Below are 23,742 nucleotides of genomic sequence, written 5' to 3' on the forward strand. Positions count from 1 at the left end.
ACACTGGTTTAATCACCTTTCTTTCCCAGTACTAGATGTCTCACTGAAATGTAACCGAAATTTCAGTATTACAAATAGTCTCATTTTGAAAGATAACTTGCACCTATTTTTTAATATGCTCTGCAATGCAAAACTGCTCATTCCCAATGCCTTTCTTTTTCCTCTTTTACACCATAGCCTTCTTGCCATGAAAATCTTGTAATTTTTTAAAAATCAATACCTTAAAAACAGAATTATATAAAGCTGTGCAGTCCCAGGACAGCAAAAACATCTACCATCAGGCAGGGTTCTAGCAGATACAGCTTTGAAAAGCTGATCAGATTTTTTCCTTTAAAATAGGATGCATCATACAAGGGGATGACCTGAGTGGCTGAAACAAGAATGCAAAAAGATGCATTTTATAATGCATTGGTTCTAAACTACTGTATACTGTAAGTATTTCTGTTGGAAAAAATATGGTTATATTTCCAAGGACAAGCTGAATCAATTGATTAAATAAATTATTTTATAATTTCTTAAACCAGACTTTCACATGCTTGTTAAAATTAGAATGACTAAACGAGAAGCCAACTATTTAGACTGGAATATCATCAAACATTATCAGTATTCAATATTTTAACCTACACAAGTATAGGAAGAGTCAAGGATAAATACCAAGTATGTCTCATATTACATATGGCATGTATTACCATACAAGCCAATAGACATACAAACAAGATGAAGTGCAGTACTCAAACTGGTGCTACTGAACCTTGTTTTGAGAGCAGAGAACCCCACCTAGGTCTTGGGTGTGTGCACGTATCAGCATGCATCCAATCTCTTCTCTGTGCCTCCCCAATGCTGTTACATTTATGCCTTCTGACATGGAGAAATGGAACCCATTTGCTAAACCTACGGCCCACAAGAAGTTGGGGAGCACACAACACTGTTAAAATTAATTGTAGCTGTGTCTTACACATGGTGCCCCCTCACAGTCCCTAATGGAGAGCAGAGAAAGCCTTGCTGATTATTTGATTATAGATAGATGACAGCGCGTGCACCCCACAGCGGGTTTGTTCATCACACTGGGGCTCCTTCAGTGCTCCTGGTGTGTCTGAACCAGGTTTGGGGCTGATCTGCTGGGAAGCAGCTCTGCAGAGAAGGACATGACAATCCTGGTGGACAACAAGTCCATGACCAGCAGAGTGTCCTGGTGGCCAAGAAAGCCAGTGGTATCCTGGGGGGCATTAGGAAGAGCCTTGCCAGCAGGTCGAGGGAGGTGATCCTGCCCTTCTACTCAGCCCTGACAAGGCCACAGCTGGAGCGCTGTGCCCAATTCTGGGCTCCTCAGGACAAGAGAGACATGGAACTCCTGGAGCAGGTCCAACAGAGAGCAAGAGAGGTGATTGAAGGAGAGTGTTTCTCTTATGAGGAAAGGCTGAGGGAGCTGGGCCTGTTCAGACTCAAGAAGAAATGACCCCACGAGAAGAGCGGACCTCATCAATGTCTTATTGATGTCTGAAGGGAAGGTGTCAAGAGGGTGGAGCCAGGCTCCTCTCAGTAGTGCCAGGCAACAGGACAAGAGGCAACGCACTGAAACTTAGGAAGTTCCACCTGAACATAAGGAAGAACTTTTTTACTGTGCAGGTGACTGAGCACTGGAACAGATTGACCAGAGTGGCTGTGGAATCTCCCCCACTGGGGATATTCAAGAACCATCTGACACAATCCTGTGCCGTGTGTTCTGGGATGTCCCTGCTTGAGCAGAGAGGTTGGACCCCACAACCACTACAGTCCCCTCCAATCCCCCCAGGCACGCCGTAAACCAAAATTTCCTTTATTGACACCGCCCCGGCCCGCCCCCCTGTGCTGCGCCTGCGCAGAACCCCGAGCGGGGGAGGCGCCGTTTGGGCCAGGCGTGGTGGCGCGTGACGTCACCCCGGTGACGCCACTCGAGCGACACCACCCAAGCGACGTCAGGCGTGTCGTCACACGTCAGGTGGGCGCCCGTGGCGGGGTCGGGGCCGTCCGCGCTCTTATGGAGGACGAAGACTGCCCCGACCTGATCCCGATAGGCGCCGACAGCGCGGAGGAGACCGATGCCAGCTCCGGCAGGAAGATCCCCGTGACGATCATCACGGGGTACTTAGGTGAGGGGCGCGCGGCAGGGACTGCGTGCAGACAGGGAAGGCCCGGGCCAGCGGGCGGGCTGCCGTGGGGCCAGGGCTGCCGTGGGGCCAGGGCTGCAGGGGCGGCCCGCTCGGCGCCGGGCAGAGCAGGGGGGCCGATGGCGGCCTCCGCCCCGGGGGCCGGCGGAGCAGCGCGGGGTCCTCCGGCCGGTCCAGGTGGATTTGCAGGACCACTCTGAGCAGCAGCGTAAGCTCCCGTTTCTCCTTTTATCTCTCAGTTTTCAGGGGCCGCTTCGTTCAGGTCACGATTGACAAACGGCTTTTGGCCACTTAATGTCGGAATAGTGCAACGTATTTGGCTCAGTTAAATGCAGACTGCATTGCAGTCTGAAAAACGTGAGGTTCGGCGTCTTTCCCGTACCTCTCGACCAGTATAGTTACTGTGTTCTACACACAGTTATGGACAGTAAGGAGCTGGTTAAATTTAGGATCGCCGTCACTGTTCTGAAAGTTGTAACTTCGTGCTGCATCACACTGTTTCAGAAAAAAAACAATGAAGGACAAGTAAGGAAGGTTCCCTAGTTGTAGTGATCACCTGGTTTGGACTAGATGATTTCCAGAGATCCCTTCCACCCTTGAGAATTCTGTGATCTTGTGCTGCTCCTACGGGAGTATCGCAGAGATTGTGAACACCTTTATTAACAATGCCCCGTTTAAAGGCAGTTAATAGCACCTCCGTGGCTACTGGTGACAGAACTGGTCAGAAAGGGCAGTGAGAGGGAGAAGATTAAGTGTGCCTTTTGTTAAGAGAAGCATGCAAGTCAGTTTTCTAGGAAAAGACTGCCCAGCTAGTAAGGAACTTTTAAGTTTATCGAGTACTGACACTTAATGAATGAAAAAACTGTGAGTCATTAAAGACTGACATTTAATGTCCTGATAGTTCCATGGGGTCAAATGTCTCTACAAATTAATTTCTACATTATTAGAATAGAATGTAGGATATTAGAATGAAAACTGATATTTAGAAGAGATTTGCTTGAAGTACGCATGTGCATGCATAGCAGTATTTTGTTTTTATTTGAAAATTTAAGTGGTTTTTTTAATATTATTTTAATAGAAATATGGTCTGTCTTCTAGGAGCTGGAAAAACAACTCTTCTAAATTACATACTGACAGAACAGCATAATAAAAGAATAGCAGTTATTCTAAATGAATTCGGAGAAGGTATGTAAGTGTGCAGAAACCTTTCTTTTTGCCCCATAATGACAAGTACCTAAAACTGCTGGAAACCAACACTATTGTCACTTTAAATCCATTACTGAAATTATTGACATACCTTGGAGTCTTCAGAAGGGCAGAAAGACTTTTTGCTGGTTTTCATAAAATAGTGATATGCATTAATCTGTTTTGCACATAAATTTAGGCCCTCAGAGTGAAGTAAATTAATATATCGCCCTGTTGGAAGTGCTATACTTGAATTTGTCCTACTCATTTCAAGCAAATGGAAATGAAAATAATGTGTTGGTAGATAATATTTTCCTTTATTTCCTTTCCCCTCAGCCATTTACAGATGACAAATTACCCTAGACCAAGAAAATGGGGAGATGTGTGCTTGATGACTATGGTTCTTCGAACTCTTTGCTTTCAGGATTTTTAATTGCTCTAGCTGTAATTTCATATCTGTACCACAGTCAGAAGCTTACATTGCTTACAGTTTGCACTGTGTTTGTGGGGGGGGTTTTGTGTGTTTGTTTTCATCAACAAAGATGTATGTCACTTTTCTGGTCATGGAGCCTAAAATGAAATATACAGACAGAGCCTTTATTTGGTATGGAGGCACAGGCTGGCATCCCTTTCTTTTAGACAAAGTTTGTGGCACTTGTGATGTACCATCATCCTGTGGGGTTTGATCTTTGTAGAATGAGCTTTGTCTTGGCTTTTAAATTTCTCATTAAATGGAAAATACAAATTTCTTAAGAACATGTCAGAAACATGGTCTCAGGAGAAAAGAGCATAATCCACGTATCTCTGTCTTACAGGCATTGTCATGCAAGATTATGGAATAAAAATATAGCACTATTTGTATTTTCAGGAAGTGCTTTGGAGAAATCTCTGGCAATCAGTCAAGGGGGAGAGCTCTATGAAGAATGGCTGGAGCTCAGAAATGGCTGCTTGTGCTGTTCAGTAAAGTAAGGAAGGACTATTGTACAAGTTCTTACAGTGGATATTTTGGGGAATTGAGGAAGGGAGAAGACATCCAGGATTTGATTCCTGAAACTGATGGTAGAATTGATTGAGACTTCTTTTGTCAGATGAAACCAGGATTGGAATTTAGGAGGTAGAAATTTATTTCCTATTGCTGCCTTACAGGATTTGGACTTGGTGTCTTTCAGAAGAGTAATCTAAATACCAACTTATACACCGCTGGGGTATTGTAGAGTAGGGAGCTGTCCCTCTTTTGTTAGTATTATATGCTTCCGTGTAGAGAGCTGAAGATTCAGGTAGGCTGGAACTAGGACTCGGGTTTCCCAGTTTCCTCATTAAATACTTACTCTGCTGCTTTCTTTGTACATTCCTTACTACTTCAATATTGTATACATCAGAAAGGGAAAATGGAAAACCTTTTGCGACCTAATGAAACAATATCCAAAACTGTAAACTGATGGTCATGTTAAAAAGCAAGAGAGTATTTGCTTCTTTGACATGTTTTTTACCCTGTTTGTTTGAATGCTGGATTGTTTGTGCTAAGTTTGTAAATAAAGGTCATGGCCTGTGCGTCCTGAAAATTTGGGAGAACTGGTCTTATGCCTTAAATAGTAATAGGTAGTAAGTGGAAAACAGAAGATCCTATTGCATTCTGTTGTTCTGGGGTGTAAGGAATGCTGTCTTGCTGCTATGTTTTACATACATTGGTTTCTTATATAAATGCTATACATCTGCTTCAGGCTGACATCAGCTCTAATTTAAGTAAATGGCACATATTGATCTTGTTGTAGGTGAGGTAGAAAGGCAGGGCAACATGGTTCACTTCTACCTCACCCCTTCTTTCTGTAATTTCAGCTGCCAAACCAAATAGTTACATATCTACACGGCCCTACTGTCCTTTACAGTTCAGTGTTTGAAAACGAATCTTTGTTTAATTCACCTGGTGGGATTAGGCAAATAGCTATTTCCAGACTAAAATGGAGCAGCAAACTAAAGTTTGCCTAACATTAGACCAGCAACATGATAACTGAATTTTCATTGTAGACTGTAAATCTGCGACTGTCCTGACTCAGAGGTTTTGCTTTGATGATACTGACACTGTGTTCTGCATCAGAAGATACATTTAAATATATGCTTTAGCATGTTTTCTCTGTTCTCAGGTTTAATTGTTTCTTCTTACAGGGACAGTGGTGTGAAAGCAATTGAGAACCTGATGCAAAGGAGAGGAAAATTTGACTATATATTGTTAGAAACAACTGGTTTGGCAGATCCAGGTAGTTCACATTACAATTTTCATAACCATGATAATTATTCTGTTTTTACGAAGTGCTTATTTGCTCACCAGTTAGTTCAGTTTGACAGTTGTAATATAAAGTGGTGAGTTGTCAGGCACCTATGCTTTGATTGTTGTAGAGACTCCAATGAATTGGTTAAGGTGCAAATACGAAGTTGTGGATGGATTGTTTGGTTGATCTTGCTCTAAATTGAATCTAAAGCTTAGCAGAAATCCAGCTAAAATATATTACTACCAAGAGAAGACACTAGGCTTAGCAAAGAGAAGGATACTCTGAAACTAGTAGTTTTCAGTAAACTTTTGATGTTCTACATTCCTCCTTTTAAAGTCTAAATTGTTAGCATCTGATGTATGATACACTGGTTGTGATAGGCTTTATATTTTGTGAAGTGCTAAAATACATTGTGAAACAGAGTAATACATTCTTCTTAAAGAGCAGTAATAGATTTTAGAAAATCCTTCTGTGCTCTTTAGTAATACTTACTATAAAAAGGTGTTTAAACTTGAGCTCATGTTAGGAATAACTATCTAGAACAATTTTCTCTAAAACATCTGCATTAAAAGTGTGTTGTAGATGGAGAGGAAGGGAAATTCTCATCACAAATTCAATTATTTCCCCTTCAGGAGACTGGTGCTTCCCAGCTCAAAGCTAAATAGTTGTCATTATAAAGTAATTTTCTTCAAAAGACAGGACATTGATTTGGCTTGTGTTACACACAAATTCTGCTTGAGTCAAATTGGAAAACTATTAAGCTTTTTGGAAAAAAAGTCAATAGATAACAGAAAACGATTTCATATTGTGGCCCTTGCTGTATCTTGCATGAGTAAGCACTGTGACCAACTGACAAAAAGGTATTTGGGTTTGATACAGAGTGGTGTTTGAAAGACTGCATCTGATCACTTCAGGTGGACAGTGGTAGGTGTTGGAATGACTTTAATTACTGATCTTACTAGCACTACAAATACAGTTTTTCTATGAAATACCTGAATGTTGGTAGTTTATTGGAAAAATCTGTTTTGCAACTGTATATATACTGCACTTCTTAGGAGCTGTGGCCTCCATGTTCTGGGTGGATTCTGAGCTGGGAAGTGACATCTATCTTGATGGTAAGAAATGCAAGCTTGTTTTCCTGTGTATTGGCATTTCATATCTGGATTTAGAGTAATGTATTCTTGGTGTTTAAGGCGAGGTTTCAGAAAGTGTTCGAAGGGAATGAACTTGGTTTTCACATTGCCGTATTTGGTCACAGAGGTATCCTTGCTTATTCTGATGCTTTTTTATCTACTTGGTGAGATGTTTCATCTTGCTAAATGCAACAAAAGTTGGTAATGTTTTTCTAAGGGATCAGATATGGACAGATCTTGATTGTGTTGTAAGGGGGGGACAATTCTCATTAGCTAGATGTTATAGAACCTTATTTAGAAGTAATATTACAGCACACTTCTTTTCTCTTTCTTCCTTCCCCCCTTCTCCTGCAATGCAGTGTTTCCTAAAGGGTTTCTTATTTTTCTGAACTTGTAACGTATCGACACCTGAATGCTTCTGCCTTTTGCCTATTGTACTTGTTGGCTCTAATATTTGCTGTGTTCCAATAAAAACCTGAGAGTAGTGAAAGATAAATCATCATTATATGCAGATGAGCATATAAAGATATGATATAAAGAACAATTTTTTAATATAGGAAAAAAGTAACTGTGGCTTAAAAAAAATGCCCTACTAACATTTTGGTCTGTCTGTGAAATAGCCATCTAGCCAAGGAAGGAAACATTAAGTTCAATAAGAAAGAGCTTCCTGAGTTTCTTCCAGAGACTTGCAAATTCCTGGTCATTTACAATAAGAACAATTGCATACATCAGTTAGTCCCTTAATTTGTTTCAATATTCTGTAAAAGCATACCTCAGCTAATTTGCTGTTGTGGAAGATGAGGCATCTACCTTCTAATTTATCTCACCTGGTTCTGTAGACATTTTACTACCACAGGTATGATGATGAATAAAAGAATATGTAGGTAACATGTGCAGATACTTCCAATGCTTTCAGTTTATTACAACTAGTTGTATATGTGCTGATATTGTTACCTTTGTACAGGAGGTTTGCAAGTTATTAAACTGCCAGCTGCTTTCAGCACATTTCTATTCAATTTTAATATTTTGTTTTAGGTATTGTGTCTGTTGTTGATGCAAAGCATGGATTGAACGTAAGTTACTGAATTTGTTACATGGTTTAAAACTGCAGCATTAGAACAGCTATTGCAATAATGTTCATGTGGGTTAATTAATTTTTACAATAGCTATAATTCTTACATTGAATGAGGATGTATTTAGTCATTACTATGTTTTGAGTGGGAACAAGGAGTACTGATATTTGCAGGAATTCAGATTCTTACAGACACAGCAACATGTCTGACAAGAGTTGTCAGCTTGCTAAGTGCTTGGTTCCTTCTAGTTCTATCACTTCACTCAGGAATCTTGCTTTTATTCCAAGCAGGCATTTGGAGAAATTGGTCACTGGTCTGTGTTACTTGAAGGAGAGGACTAAGAACAGTATAGTAACAATTGAGTTAGGGCTCAGACTGGGAAGGGTGCTAATGTAATGGCAGCTGTGGTGGAGAGGAATGAGAGCACAGGTGTCCTGGTACTGCTTCACATAAAAATGTTATATGGAAGCAGACAAAACCAGCAGGTAATAAGAGTAATCTGTATATAAAGTATAATGTAAGAACAGACATACAGAACAGTGAGCTCGGGTCAGCAAAAATATTGATTAAATCAAATACTTCAGTTGTTTGGGTTTTTTTTTTAATAGGTTGGTGTAAATATAATTATTTACAGCTTAGTAACTTAGAAGGTTACTGCTTTGATTGGGTATTGATTTTGCAGGGTTCAAAAAAAAGTGACCATAAGAAAAAATGCCTTCATCATATAAAAATTACATGCTGTGGAAGTGTTTTTAACATTTCTGCATTTACAATGGCTGCAAATGGTTCAGAGAACTGAAGAATAATGGTTTAAAAATAAGAGAGTGATTCTTCCTGGTTTTTTGTTTGGGTTACTTGAGTTTCTCCTTTCATTTGTGCTGATCTCATAGCTGTGTTACCAAAAGGGTAGCAGTCCTGTCTTCTCATCAATTTGTATTGCACTGGGACAGAACAACTCTAACCTCATAGCGAGCCAGTTTGGCAAGTTACATTCACTGTGTTCTGCAAGGATGTTTGTGGAGAAGTTGGTAGAAGAGTGAGGGGGAGGGTTGACTGGCCCTTTTAAGCAGGAGCCATCTTCTAAATCAGCTCAACTAGCACAAGAAATCATACCATGTTTTTGGTCAACCCCTTTTCAGATGGGTTCCCTCTTACTCATTCAGATGTGTTTTATTGCTTGCAAAAATGTTGTTCTGTTTATCTTTTTCTTTATGCAGTGCTGAATTATTGTCTTTAAGTCAAATATAATTGTGTTCCACACAGCAGCACTAAATTATTACTGTTTGAAAATTAGTTTTTTAAATATTTAAACTTTCAAGTAGTATAACAGAAACAACTCAAAAATGCTTTGGAATATTCACATTTTCTATCTACTATTACCCTTGACAGCTCGATGAAAACGAACATTATCTAATCAGTAAACCTGTAAAACACTGACTTCTACTCAGAATAGTAGGAACTTCAGACTTTCTCGGTTGTGTACTAGGTAAACAACTTTTTCCTTGTATGAAAGGACTTGCTAACTTGTTCAGTTCCTCTAGTTGCAAAGCTTGACCTCAACAACTGCTTGTTATTCAAAGAATTTTGAAAGCATGGTAATGACATTGAGATAATAGGCAGCAATTTAAGTATGTCATGCTTCAAAGAACTAACCCATCACAAGAAAAGCTGACAAACATCCCCTTGGCCAGTCAGCTAAATTGAAACTGAAGTGGTAATTAATACCATGGGTTATCACTCTAATGGGTTTGTCACACAGCAGTCTGAAATACTAAGTTTTTTAATCGAGGGCAAACAATTGGACAGGTGAAGTTGCAGTCCTCAGCTTCCAGGACTTGACATCTAGACTACTAACATTTGTTCTCTTCAGGGCGACAAACCTAAAATTAATTGAATGGAATCAATACACAGAGGATTACAAAGAAAAGGTCAGAGGAGAGGTTCCTGACAGTCATCTTGTTGTTATGCTCCACTTAGGTTGTGCACAATCAGGAAATAATTTTGTTTGTTTTAAACGTGAGAGACCGACTATATGCAATAACCTATTTTTGTTTTTCAAGTAAAATACTGTTAGATGCCTGATAATTCCAGTAAGGAAAAATAAGTTTTCTAGGTTTTTTAAAATCTATATATTTCCCGTGACAATTGCTTCCAGTTTTAATTTGATATTTCTGTAACTTGAAACCCAAATTTTAAAGTAATATTCCTGATGTGTTTAGAGCTGATGAAGGAATGCACAGGACTCTAATCTTCCCAGAGATTTAAGCATAAGTGGCAAGTTCTTACTAATATTACAGCACCAGTTTGAAGTTTTACTTCCTCCAGATGCCTGTGATGTTCATCTCCTTCAGATTCCTGCCTCCATGGCAGAGTGGGCAGAAAATAACTTGTAGCTAGACCTTTGCTTCTTCAGTGTCGTCTGCTGCTGTGCCTAAATTAAATAAGGCTTTGTGTTGCTAAACTTCATGTTGCTGCTTGAGATACAGGTATTTTTTCCCTTTTACTAATTCTTCTGTGAAGACATTAGCTTGGGCAGACAAGTGGAGATGATACTGAGACTCCTGCAGCTTCTGATCTTGGACAAACTTGCCAAAGAGCAGTGGTTTATTCATACAAACCTGGAAAAAGTTACCAGTTTTTACTATCAAAGTACAGTTTGTCTTCTACAGTCCTTCAAAGAAGAAGAGTGTGAAGTTACGTATATGAAATGCTGTATTGTAAGCCTAGCCTGGGTTTTAACATGGTTGAGTTCAAACTCACTTGTAAAATTACTGAACCTTCATTTTCTTCCAGATATATTTTTTCATTGTTATTGTATGTCATGGTGACTTTTTTACTTCATTGTAGAGCTGAAAAGCAATTAAAATAAATACTATAAAGTTTTCCAACTCTTTAGTATTCTAATAATAAAATTAATTAGAAGAGTTTGCGTTAAGGTAGTTACAGTATCTGTAATGGTGAATGTATAAATGTACTTCTTCACCATAATTTAACAGAAAGATTCTAAATGCCATCTTCCTCAATACTTTGTTGAAAAACAGACCTCAGCTGATTTGGGTTTGACTTTCTTTAATTGCAAATGAATTTAAATTTAATTTGAATTTGATTAATTATTTTAATTTTTGTTTAGCACTTGACAGAGGTGAAACCAGAAGGCCTTATCAATGAAGCATCTCGGTATGGATGTAGAAATTAATTTATATATCACAGCTAGGAATTGCACTGTGTAGAAATTCGTTGGAGATGGATTCTTTTTCTTTTATAGAGCTTTTTTCTCCTGCTTTGCTTAAACCAAGATAGATTGGTGTAATGAGGTAAAATACAGAAAAGTAACTTCATGCTCCATTTGATCTCTCTGCCAAGATCTGACTCTTCTATTGTAATAGTGGTGGGATTTTATTTAATTGAATGGGAAGCACCTGTGTTGGGGGGAATTAAAAGTTTCATGTTGGGATCTATCATGCTTGAAGTAGAACTGGAGATAGAGGAATACTTTTTACTGGATTTGTTGCCACAATAGTTAAGGGTAATTGTAACAATTGAAGTCTTCATAAAGCAAAGAGACTTCAAATAATTGCATTCCAAGGACTACATGCAAGACAAATAGGAATTTGTGAAGTTGTTAAATCGCTAAGCACTTTGATTTAGATGACATGAAAAACCCCACCAAACAAACAAACAAACAAAACCAACCCTGAAACAAAAGAATCTAGCAAGCCTTGGTTTAGTCTCTTAGGGCACAGAAGAACACATTGAGGAGAAGCCAGTAATACTTTAATCATTTTCCATGATGTTCTGGTTTGATTAATGCTTGCCCTTCTGTACTAACAAGGTTGATACTATCTTCTGGGGCTGTAGGAGAGATGATGTTTCTGCCTTACAGATAAAGTATTTGTTCGTGTTGTCTTTTTCTCTTTTTTTTTTCTGCATACATAGGCAGGTTGCATTAGCTGATCTTGTAATCATCAATAAAACAGATTTGGTTTCAGAGGAAGAATTGAATAAAGTCAGAACATCTGTGAGGTATGAAACTTTTGGCATAACTGTAACACTGTACTGCCTCAAAAATTAATTTAAACATAGTTACTTCTTCCCTGTTCTTGGAATAGAAATTATATTTCATTATTAGATTGAGACAAATTGATACGCTTATAAGGGAAAAGAGACTGCCTCTTTCTAAAGGTATTCCTGTGTGCTTACACAACCTTCGCATTTTGCCTATGTAGGTAGGATTTGATGTTATGTACTAAGTACAGGCCTTTGTCTTAAGTGTTCATGTTTTTCCATTTCTGAGCAGCTGTTGCCATTTTTCAGAATTAGCAGAAGTGGAAAAAAAATCTACTGGTAAATATGAGTCCAGTAGCAAATGCAGAGATATATGGAGGAAGTCCCAATTGTCATGGGAGCAGAAGAACCACTGGTCTGAATCAGATTAGTGATGACTCTTTCTATCAATACCATGATAAGCCAAATTAAACACAAAAATTTTTAAATACTTTACAACTGTATTAGTTGAAAATTATATGAAAATAAAAATGCTTACATGCAGCAGAGTGTATTGGTAAGAGCTTTGGATAGGAGAATGATGTTCTCCCTGGTGATATCCTGTCAGAACTCATGAAGTTCCCCAGCTGTGGGTGGAAACCAAATATCTCAGCCCAAATATCTGATGGATATAGAAGTTGGTAACAGTTGGGCTATTTCACATGATGCTGTTCGTGTTTAATGTATTCAAACAATATATCACAGTTATATTTTCATCTAAAATTTTTTCTGTTTTATTTTAGGTCAATAAATGGACTTGTTAAAATTCTAGAGACACAAAGATCAAGGTATTAAATGGCCACTATTACTAGGTACTAGATCCTGCTTCTTTTGTGACAGTTTAAAGTGTTCTTTTAGATCAGCTTGATTAAAGGAAAACTATTGAATTTGAAATATTTAATCCAAAATTTATTTTATTAATAAGCATCTGGAATTTTTTTTTGAGGAAGTAAAAGTGTTTTTTTAATTTATATTTTTCATTGTTAGTGTTCATATCACAGAATCCCAGAATGAGTCAAGGTTGAATGAGAGCACAGTAGGTCATCTGGTCCAGCCTTCTTGCCAAGCAGGGTCATCCTAGAGCACATGGCACAGGATTGTGTCCAGATGGTTCTAGAATATCCCTGATGAGGGAGACTCCACAGCCTCTCGGGTCAATCTGTTCCAGTGCCTGGTCACCCACACAGTAAAGAAGTTCTTGCTCATATTCAGGTGGAATTTCCTGTGTGTCAGTTTCTGCCCATTGCCTCTTGTCCTGTTGCCTGGCAGCGCTGAGCAGAGCCTGGCTCCACCCTCTGACACCTCCCTGCAGACACCTATATATACTGAGGAGGTTCCCTCTCAGTCATCTCTCTGAGTCTTAACAGGCCCAGCTCCCTCAGCCTTTCCTTATTAGTGAGGTGCTCCAGTCCCTTGATCATCTCTGTTGCCCTCCCCTGGACCCCTCCATGAGTTCCATATCTTGCCTGTACTGAGGAATCCAGAACTGGGCACAGCTCTCAAGGCACAGCCTCACTAGAGCTGACTAGAGGGGCAAGATCACCTTCCATGAACTGCTGGCAGTGCTCTTGCTAATGCACCTCAGGACACTCTTGGCCACAACCAATCTTGTAAATGAAGAGCAGCTTGCAAGCCCAGGTTGGTTTTGAGCCAATAATTGGTCATGTGCACTACAGTGCTTTCCTTTTAATGTGTCACCTTAAATATTATTCTCATAATTGCTGCTGCAAATAAGTTGTTACTACAAAATGACTTTGAAAGCAGGGGAAGGAAGTTATAAGAATGAGAAAAATCATTGCACTGTTATTGCTATTTTTAATTGAAATTCTGACTCGAGTTTCTTTTTTAATAAGGACTTAAGTGGATATTGTATTCCCAGGAGCATTAGGAGAGCAGTGTATCTTCCAGACTGCTAGGACTGATTTGTGCACTTTTACATCAATTAGTGGATTCTTGTGGTAAATGTTCCTAAAATACAGGGTTTTGATTTAAGCAAATTTAAAGGGAAGATAATAGTTATTACCTTAATGGAGTATACTTGGCTTTTTAAAGTTATTGTCAAATGTAGTTGGAAATAGTAGAGAAAAACACTTGCTGCTGTTGGGTCATCAGACAGGACTAATTTTGAAGAAGATATTAAACTACATGCTTTGTGCTTTAAATGTCCTTTAGTGGGAGATCCAATATGTGATCTCTTCACAGTACTCTATGGTGTCTGATGCCAGCTAGTGCTATGTTTTGGGTGTGAGTTAGCATGAACTTCAGATTCAGTCCTCGATGACAATTCTTAGTTACTTGTAAATATTCTTTTGCAAATGTCACATAGGGTCTCTTCCATTATTAAACATTCCAAAAGTGAAATAAGCACAAAATTAATTTATTTGAATGTTATTTATTACATACCCTTTTTAAGGGGGGTTTGTCCCGCAAAAGCCCACACTTAAAAGGGAGGGTTTCTGTGTGATTTTGTAGAACACTGCTGAGAACAACTGGCACTGAGGTGGTCGTGAATTTTACACAGGAATTGTTTGTATATTACATTATAAATCTTTCATCTTAGAAACTGCTTGGTACAACTACTGTTGAATGTAAAAGTTTAATAATTCTGGTTGTATTCCAGAGGTGGTTTTTTTTTTTTACCTCTCATGTTCTTTTTATTTAGTCACATCATTAACTGCATCTGAAAAGCTATCAGTTGCTATTAGCATTGAAATCTATAGTCTGTATTGCTTTGTAAAGAAAAAATTCTTATGCAAGTTTGTAGGTAGCCATTCTTGTGAGCAGGTATTATCAGTACTGCCTATTCTGTGTAACACTTTTCATTTGTCTGTTTCAAATCATAGAGTTTAAATTCCTCGTAGTTGTGCTTGCTTCATAAAGTTATTTCAGTTTCGTTTGCTAACAGTGTGTCAGTATAAGCTACATATATTCCAGGGGTTTGTGTCTGTCTTGAGAGGCTCAAGGTTCCTTTTCCCATTTAGGGAAAATCATTTATTATTCAGGCATCCAGTATAAGGGATTTTATCATCTTTTTTGGAAATACCTTGTATTTTACTGTATTTTTAAAAAAAATTTTTTTCTGTTCTTACATATTACTGTGGAAATAAACACAGCATTTCCTTGTAGAAGACAGTACCAACCACTGATATCCAAAAATAAGGATAAGTATTAATGGCATTAGTGTGATAGACAGGAAAAGAAACATAAGCTTCAGTGAACATCTTTAAAACATGATATTTAAATACACCAAAAATACAAAGCTTTCTTTTTTCCCCTCTGTTTAGAGTTGATCTCTCTAATGTCTTGGACCTACACGCTTTCGACAGTTTATCTGGAGTAAGGTATGGTGATAATTTTGCTGTCTTCTCTTAGAAAAAATATCTGTGTATGAAACAGACACATGCAAATCCTGGCTCAAATTTGTGTTTGAGTTTCTGTTACAAATTCTAGTTTAGTCTGTTGTGTCTAGACCAGGATAGTCACATAATTGCTTTGTAAGTGGTATTACCAGTTGGAATTCTTTTCCTCTTCAAATGCCTGCAAAAACCTTTCTGATCTTACAAAGTAAATTTGACAGAGTGTGTGTGGTTGGTTGGCTTTTTTCCCCAAAATGCAAGTTTTTGTTAAATATCAGTATTGGAGTAGATTTGTATACTTCTCTGGTTCTTTTAAAGCATTTCAAAATTTTTCTTCTTTGTATCATGATGGATTGGAGGCCTCCTTAGATTTCACAGAAGAGAGTGAGGGACTGAGGTTCCACAGCAAACAGAGGCTCTACAAATTCTGATCACTGTGTTTCTCATTCCTAGGGTTTTTTGATGCCAAATGCATGCTTCAGCATCCTAGATGGGTGCAGAAGTAAAATGGGAAGGAAGGGGAAAAGGTCTTTTTGTTCATTGTGTGTGCTGAAGCTCAGCAAAGAGAGGGAGGAGTACTGGAGCAATCATAAAGGAAAGGGGGGAATATGCAGTTGAGGGCACTATCAGCTTCATTTTTCTTCCTGGATGCACACTTTTCACTTCAGATAATGGAATGGAGCCACTTTCTCATTCACAGAAGAGAGAAATTGCAGGACATGCAAATTAGTAACCTCTATTAGATAACATGTACTTGTGAGATTTGCCTCTGAACTGATAGCTGTTTTCTTTTTTTTTTTTTTTTGCTGGCACTGGCTTTTGTCTGATCAGTGAAATACTGTAATGTTTGTTTCAAAATTGCTGTCAATGGCAGCATCTGGGAAATACCAAACTAGGCATCCAAAAGAAAGTTAAGGGAGGAGGGAAGCTGATACATCCTTTAGATGCAATAGATAATTAGTAGTTCAAAAGCCAGATCCTAAATTCATGCTTAAGGATCAATTAAGTGAATTGATTAGTTCTGGAGCCACACAACAGGGGTAAAGCAGTAAGAAGATATGAGCCAGAAAAGGACTGTTCTTTATAACAGCAAGTCACAGTTCGATCTGATTACTTGTAGTATTAGGCGGTGTTCTGCAAAGTTTACTAGGAAGTGCTGCAGTCCACAGCACTTCTGAGAAAGTCCTTAAGGAGCTGACAAAAAGTCTTTATTGCTGTCCTCAGTCTAGTCTTCTCTCCTATCTCACTCAGTTACTTTAGAGCTTCTCAATATTTGGTATTAAAACAGAGAAAACACTCTAAAATGTCAGCATTTAAAGACAAATTCTAGAAGTACCAAGAAGATTGTAGACTACTTAAATGAAGTTTATTTTATTTTGTTTTATGTTTGAACTTTGCACAGCAAAATTGCTTACCCCGTTTTTAGTTCATAGGTACAGAAAGTCCTACATAAAATATTAGTGGTGGTTTCTGTGCCATCATCTGAGCATGTGCCAGTTTGGACAAATTAGAAATATATCCTCTGAGAGAAGGCAGGCCACAAACCACCCCTCCCCCACCAGGTTCGGGAAAAAAGAAACTTTTTCTTCAATGGAAAGTGAAAGAGATAAAACCCATTTATTTAACAAACACCCGGGAAAAGGAAAATAATGCTAAATAATAAAATCTTTCGCTGTGGAGAAAAACCTGGGAAAATGTTAGAGTCCCCCCTTCGGTTTCCCTCTTCCTTGGAGCTGGGACTTGGCCCAGGCTCAGGCCCTCTGTGCTGGGTGAAAAGTCCTCCCAATGTGTTCTGATATTGAAACAGTCCAGCAGAAAAAGGGAAAGAAATCCGAAATTCCAGAAAAAAACAAAAGTCCAACTCTCCGTCTCTCTCCGGAGAACAGAGAAGCTGAAAAACTGGCCGAAAGCTGGCTGGAAAGCAAGCTGCCTCCTCCCGCTTCCGCCGATGCTGTTAGAAGCAAGAGAAGTCCTTATCTCTGTGTCCTTGAAACATGAAAACAAAACTGCGAAACTGCTTTGAAAAAGTTCTGCTCAGTTTTTCCTCCCCCCTTTCAGGCTCAGTTTAAAGTTATAGAAAGGCACAAAATTAATTTCTGGGCATGGGGCAGTGATATGGGATACAACATAAAGTCACCCCAAGACAGAGCAGAAAAATTGTTTGCATCCAGCACCACTTGAACACAACTACACACCAGTACATTAATAAATTTGTTCTTTTAACAGCAGTAAGGATTTCTGTCAGCATAGCAGACAGATACAACATCTGATTGGTGTGACTGAGTGGTAGAACCTTGTAGTCTGTATATACCCTGAAGTCACAGGAAACACATCAAGAATTCTGGATTCTGTGAAGGGCAGTATGAGAATAAGACAGGAAAACAAGGCAGATGGGAGAGGTAGGAATGTGAAATGTTACTTCTGTAGCAGACAGTGCCTTTTTTCCCCACCATAAAGGCTTCTTAAAATTTACAGTCATCAAATCAGGAGGAGGGATTTTTATGGGCAATCTTTTCTGAAGTGGCAGAGAGTTGTCATCATAGTGACTTGTGCTGCAGTATTTTATCTCTGCGTGTTATTCATAAGACAGAGAGAAAACAGAAATAGTACAGAAGATGGTATTTGAAGAAATTTTGTGCTATCTTGATTAATCAAGACAGATGTGGATGTGAAATCTAAAGCCACAGTAAAATTACATGTCACCCAAAAAGATGCTTTAAGACCCTATATATTAGTTTACGAAAGAAGTCCCCAAGTTCCTTTATCAAGTAGAGAGGATCTCTTTTAACTTAGCAGGCACACTGCACAGTAGAAATGAGCTCTACAGCTGAGAAGTGGAAGCTGGTATATAGCATTTCACTTAGTGTTACAGATTTTGTTCTCATAAGCAACAGCTTTGTACATTCTTTTCTTCTTGATTTTCAAATACTTGTAAAGTTTTTTAAAACAATCAACATCTATTAACTTAATAAATTCTAGTGATTTATTTTTTTCTTGCTTGCTTTAATGATGTAGTTTGCCCTTTTTTTGCACAAAGGAGTACCAAGGGTGTTGTATTCATTGAGGTATAAATATTTTTAATGCTGAAGGTACTGCAAATCAGGACTATAATTCTCATTATGTTTTAAAAACCCTAATTTTCTAACACAAACAATTAACTATATCAAACAAATATAATTAAACATTTCTATTTTGAAATTAAAACTGAATTAACAGTTTAATCTTATTCTGAATATATAGTCTATCTTTGATGTTTCAGTTTTGCTCTGCAATACTGGAATTTTTAAAATTTCATAATAATGACATTGTGCCCACCCTACTCAAATGCGACATTTAACTTCACTTATTTTCAGTTTGCAGAAAAAGCTTGAGCATGTAAAGACAACACATGCACATCTAGATAAGGTAATCACCAAAACTGCTGCTTTGCTGTTTTTGCAGCAACGGGGTTGTTCGATATTGCATGCTAATTCTGTTACCATTTCAGAAGGTTTCAGTAAGGGAGTAACGTATTCTAAGGTATTTGGAAGGTTACCTAGATTACACAAAAGGAATGTGCTTTGTTGTAGATAGATTCTAAATGGCTATGTTGAGCCTCACTTTCAAAAACAGCTTGTAAGCTTCAAGTGCTCCAGACAGTCATGTCATTTGTTGATTCACATGGAGAGTATTAGTGAAACAAATAGGACTGCTTTTTTTTAAAGTATTTGCAGAAAAAAGTCTTAAATTTGTAGGCAGTCTGTCCTGTAAGTTTTCTGTCCAAAACAAAATCTCTCTGGTTGAATTATGGGTCACAGTCCTCCTTGGGGTATCCAAACTAGGTGGGTGGGGTTCAACCATAGGCCACAAGTCCCGTGAGTGGCTGCAAAAAGTAAAAACTTCTATTTTTTCTAAGTGTCTTAGAAAAATGTGCTTTCCTTCAGATAGTTTTGATGATTAAATTTAATTTTCAGATCAAAATATGATACATACAATGCCTGTATTTTTCTTCTTGAACTGCGTATTTTAACTGTGGAGTTGTTAGTGCTGAAAACAGGAAAAGGCAAATATAATCTAATTTTGGAACTAAAGATTAAATATAAAATCAGTTCATGCTTAGTTATAATTACGATGACAATGTTAAGTTGATAGTTTTTGTTTAATTAAAATTCTTAATAAGCTCAGTTATAGAGTCTTAATAGATCACTAAAGTAGATAAAAAAGTTAAGTAGAAGTCTTCCTGAATGTTATGAGTTATAGCATCCTTGTATTAATTCATTCTTAACTATCTCTGTTTAGTTTAACACCCACATATTTAAGATGTTTGTTGAGACATTTGAGGCATAAATGAGGGCAGAACACTTCTCACAGTAGGCTGCAAGTCCTTGTTGGACGATAAAGTGTGCTTATTATCTTTGTGTAGAAGGTCAACAGAAACAAACGGCACTATGCTTGGAGCACAGTGAACTTCTGTCTGCTGTGCTTTGAAGCTGCGCAGGGTGTTAGGTCTTGGTTGTTTAGATAAGTTTACTTGGTCATTAGACAAACATTTGCTGCTTGGTGCTTCAATTTTCTTTAGTCATCTGAAAGTAGTTGTGTGAAAGGATTACAGGAAGTAAATCTCTTTCTGTTCTTCTGTACCATTGAGCAGTTACAGTTACAGAAACAAGACTTATTTTGTCTTTTAAAAAATGGTTAATTTTAAATTACAGGTTTTATTTTTATATTTTCTTTTGATAATAATTGATCCTGAGCAGTAAGCTGGAGGTTGCTTTGGAACAAAACTTCAGACATTTTTATTTTCTAGATCTGTTCCTACATAGTCTGTTCATATACAGCTTTTCATATATGTTGATTATTTTTTGTTATAGAATTGTGATGAAGATCAGTATGCCAAGAAAATAGCATTCTTATCCATATTTGAAAGCTTGATCATAATAGTCTCTACAGCAAAGAATTACATGGTAGCAGCTAATGGCATTCAACTGTTCAAAGCATTGTGTATGCCCTGTAAGTGCAGACCCAAACAGAAACAAAAAGTAGAGCTTAATTTAGCAAATTAGAGCAGAACAGAAGTAGAGATTTTTTTTTTCAATTTGATGTTGTCATATACTAGCCTTTTTATGAGGCCAAGTTATAAAGAACGCTTTTTGAAATTACTGTAACAAGGTGTTTATTCAGTGTGGTAATAATAAGTGTGTCTTCTCATTTGCAGGCTATAATTACAGTAACATTTGAAGTTCCAGGAAATATAAAAGAAGAAAACTTAAATCTGTTTATTCAGGTAAGTGATACATCACTGTCAACTCAAAAAATTATTGTGGCTTTTTATAGAAACTCATCCCATGCCATTTTGTTTATGGAAACAACTTTTCTTTTCATAGAATCTTCTATGGGAGAAGGCTCTGAAAGATAAGAATGGGTGCACCATGGATATCATAAGACTGAAGGTTAGTCAGAAATTCCAAGCTTCCTTATTTTGTACTTTTCATCTTTACACCTAAAAAACTGCAGTGTGCTGTCAGTTACAGACCTATCAAAGGTGCTGCTGGGATCACTCTAGCAGAGCAGATGAAGTGGAGAGTAGCAAGTTGTTGTTCCATGAATGACTCAGAAGATAGCAAGAGGAGGTAGAGGAGCAAACATTGATCCTACTTGTTTTGAATGGAGAGGGCAGATGTACAGTTCCAAACATCAGTGGCAGGGTTAAAAATCAAGACACAGTTAAATCACTTTTCATTTTCCACCTCCATTGCTTTGAAAGATATCATCCATCTCACATATCTAGTGTTCGGGTACTATAGACTGGATCCTGTAGATTGCTAGGTGTACTTAAAATTGTTACTGTAATATGCAGAAATTCAATTTGGCATCACATAGGGTTGCAATAGTAGTTCTGGTCTACAGTTAACATTTTACAGCATTTTCAGGCTGTAGTTTTAAAGATGCAGCTCATAAGTATTCATCTTCATGGACACTTCATATGTGTTTCATTTGCCTGGTTTTGAGAGGAGTAGAGGTGAAAATTCAGGATTTTTTTTAATTTACCTTATATCAAGCAGCCAAATAAATAATGAAAAAATGAGAATCCAGTCAGTCATTTGGCAGGCTGTAAGAAATAAAAGAAAGTAAAGCTCTGGTTTGTTTCCTGAGAACACTTGTGCATCATATATAGCAACATAATTATTTTAATTTTATTGGAAGGAAAGTTGTTTTCATGCTTTTTCAGCAACAAAATTAGAGTAGCCTTTTCTTCCCCTTCCTGACAAATGGAAGAAAGTAGCCACTGATGTATCTGAAGCTACCTGAAAAGCGGTAATGCCAGGCACAAGTACGTTTTTGTTGTATTGAGCATTAGAATCAAACTAATACTTTGAGATGTGAGGCCTGTGATGTGTGCTGTTCCTCCGTCACAGACAAATACACCAAAGCAAATGAACCCCAAGCAACTAATTACAGAATGGGTTTCAAAGTTTGTTGCTTTTTGTTTTTATTTTATCTGCAATCATAACCCTTTCGGCAGTAATAGTCATAGAATTCCAACTAACAGGTCAAATGGAGACTTTTTTAATGAAATATTTTTAACTCTTTCTTTCTTTAGGGAATTATAAGACATGCTTTACAGAATGTGTTCCACTAAAATATTTTCGAACATTGTACTGTGAAGTAATGAAAACTATTTTAATAGAGCTTTTGATATGTGGGTTAATGGACTCACTCTGACAGTAATCCCTTCTAATTCTGTTGCTAGTTGTTCTACTTCACAAATGTTTGTTCTTTCTCCAATATTCAGAGATTCTGTTTCAGAAAAGTATATATGCTGAGCATAAGAGCTTAATTGGAATAATCTGCAATCAGACATTCTTGTTCATTTTACATCATCTTGTTGGCAGGCAGGCTTTCATGGACTCCTATGTCAAACTCCACATATGTATTCAAAGAGGCATAGTAGATGATGACATTTAATTTTTGCTTGAGCAGGCTAGGTACTGACCAAACAAGGAGCAGAAGGTAAAGTGTAATTCTTAGCCTTTAACAAAATAAGGAGATGTGAAAATAGATGTTAATGAGTGGAAGTGATGATTGATATGATATGTTTATTTTGACTAACAAGTACATAGTTTCCAGAAATACTATTCCCTGCTTGAACTACTTTGAAAGTTTTATTTCCCCTCTTATATATTTTATTTTTAAAGTTTTATTTATGTACCCTAACAGTTATTTTTCTGATAAGGGACTGGTATCTATTCAAGGCAAATCTCATCAAGTGATAGTCCAAGGTGTCCATGAGCTCTATGACCTAGAAGAGACTTCTGTAGCCTGGAAAGAAGATGAAAAGAGAACAAACAGACTGGTCCTAATTGGTAAGAGGAAGTTACACACCTCCTTCTTGAGTTTAAGAAGCTCGTTTTTTTCACAGGCAGTCCTCTGACTTGGCCAGTGAAAAGCAATCAGGCTAGCCTGGCTAGAATAAGTGCAGTGAGTATGTTCAGCATAACCCTCACTCAAAGGATTATCCATCAAAACTTCCTGCAGTTCAAAATTGCAGCTGAAGGGAGTCTACACTATCTCTATTAGTGCCACCAAAATAAAATAAAATACTAAGTTTTCATAAATTATGTTGGCATATTTAATGTTATTTTTTAAATCTATAATTATAAATTGGGTGATGGGAATAGTTTGAATATTGGATCAAATATTCAGTAACTGTAAGGAAGGTTATTACAGCCATTAAAATGTTTTAAATCAGTTTTGTTTCTGAAAAGCTTGCAATGCTGAGGTTCTATGTTTCTATTTTCTATTTATTTCTATTTGCTGTGCAAAGTGTTTTATGACCAAAAATAACCTCATTTTTCTCCTTTCCCTTACTTGAGCAGGTTGAAGTCTGTTATTGCCTTAATTTTCATACTGCTGTTATCACTCATTGGTATAATAGACATTTTCTTAGCTGAGAAGAAGCAGGTTGCTACTCGCATGTGGTTTTCTGTACTGCTCTGTAAAATACAGTTAGATATTTTATTTCTCTTCACAGGCAGGAACTTGGACAAGGAGACCATCAAAGAAGTATTCATAGCCACTGTGAGAGGAGAACGAGGAAACAGTTGACATCAAACTATAAAAAAGATTAAATGTCTGTTTTCATCCTGCAAGGTTTTTATGATAGAAAAGACTGAATGGCATGGGCTATAGTAGTTTCTCTATCCTCTTGCAGTTTATGCAACAGTTAAACCCTGAAGTCTTCCTAAGAACTCCAGCTGACCTACTGCTTAAAGATTAGCCTTTACGGTGTAGAATCAAACAAAATTCTCTGATTTTGGATTTGGCTGAATGTATGTTAGCAAGATCACGTACCTTTGCAGAAATGCAGCTACGCAAAAGGCTGTTACGTTCTATATGAATCATTACTGTGGGGATATGGGAAACGTGTTTGAAGCCTAGTGCTTTCTCTTGCTAACTCTCATCCACTGGGAATGAAGCAATAGTGATTATTGCCAGTGATGTAATCACAGTACAAAATGTTTAGTGTTTACTATTAAACTGTCTTCCATCTCTTTCCA

At 37.7% G+C, this 23,742-nt stretch overlaps 1 protein-coding gene across 3 annotated transcripts; it reads left to right on the forward strand.

Annotated features, from left to right (window-relative positions):
• Positions 1 to 1,871: 1,871 nt before the first annotated feature.
• LOC116437788 (COBW domain-containing protein 1-like) lies at positions 1,872 to 23,742 on the forward strand. 3 transcript variants are annotated; one of them, XR_004237454.1, is made up of 15 exons: positions 1,872 to 2,129; positions 3,246 to 3,332; positions 4,201 to 4,297; positions 5,496 to 5,587; positions 6,655 to 6,714; positions 7,768 to 7,805; positions 10,936 to 10,982; positions 11,742 to 11,828; positions 12,593 to 12,637; positions 15,134 to 15,190; positions 18,559 to 18,610; positions 20,400 to 20,468; positions 20,569 to 20,634; positions 22,438 to 22,548; positions 23,217 to 23,427. XR_004237454.1 is itself a non-coding variant. In XM_032095958.1 (15 exons), the coding sequence occupies exons 1-15, from the start codon at positions 2,018 to 2,020 to the stop codon at positions 23,288 to 23,290; spliced, it is 1,113 nt and encodes a 370-aa protein (XP_031951849.1). In that variant the 5' UTR covers positions 1,875 to 2,017; the 3' UTR covers positions 23,291 to 23,742. The 3 variants fall into 3 exon arrangements, 2 of the variants coding, with proteins under 2 accessions (XP_031951850.1, XP_031951849.1); XM_032095958.1 differs by having other exon boundaries at positions 1,875 to 2,129; positions 22,419 to 22,548; positions 23,217 to 23,742; XM_032095959.1 differs by lacking the exon at positions 23,217 to 23,427 and having other exon boundaries at positions 22,403 to 22,489.

The sequence above is a fragment of the Corvus moneduloides genome, chromosome Z (assembly GCF_009650955.1).
Source record: "Corvus moneduloides isolate bCorMon1 chromosome Z, bCorMon1.pri, whole genome shotgun sequence".
NCBI lineage: Eukaryota > Metazoa > Chordata > Aves > Passeriformes > Corvidae > Corvus > Corvus moneduloides.

Excerpts from the sequence above, each read along its gene's own strand:
- LOC116437788 (XM_032095958.1), top strand. The coding sequence starts at position 2,018 with ATGGAGGACGAAGACTGCCCCGACCTGATCCCGATAGGCGCCGACAGC. Across the intron at positions 15,191-18,558 it reads GACAGTTTATCTGGAGTAAG|TTTGCAGAAAAAGCTTGAGC; the intron begins GTATGGTGATAA and ends ACTTATTTTCAG. Across the intron at positions 20,469-20,568 it reads ACTTAAATCTGTTTATTCAG|AATCTTCTATGGGAGAAGGC; the intron begins GTAAGTGATACA and ends TTCTTTTCATAG.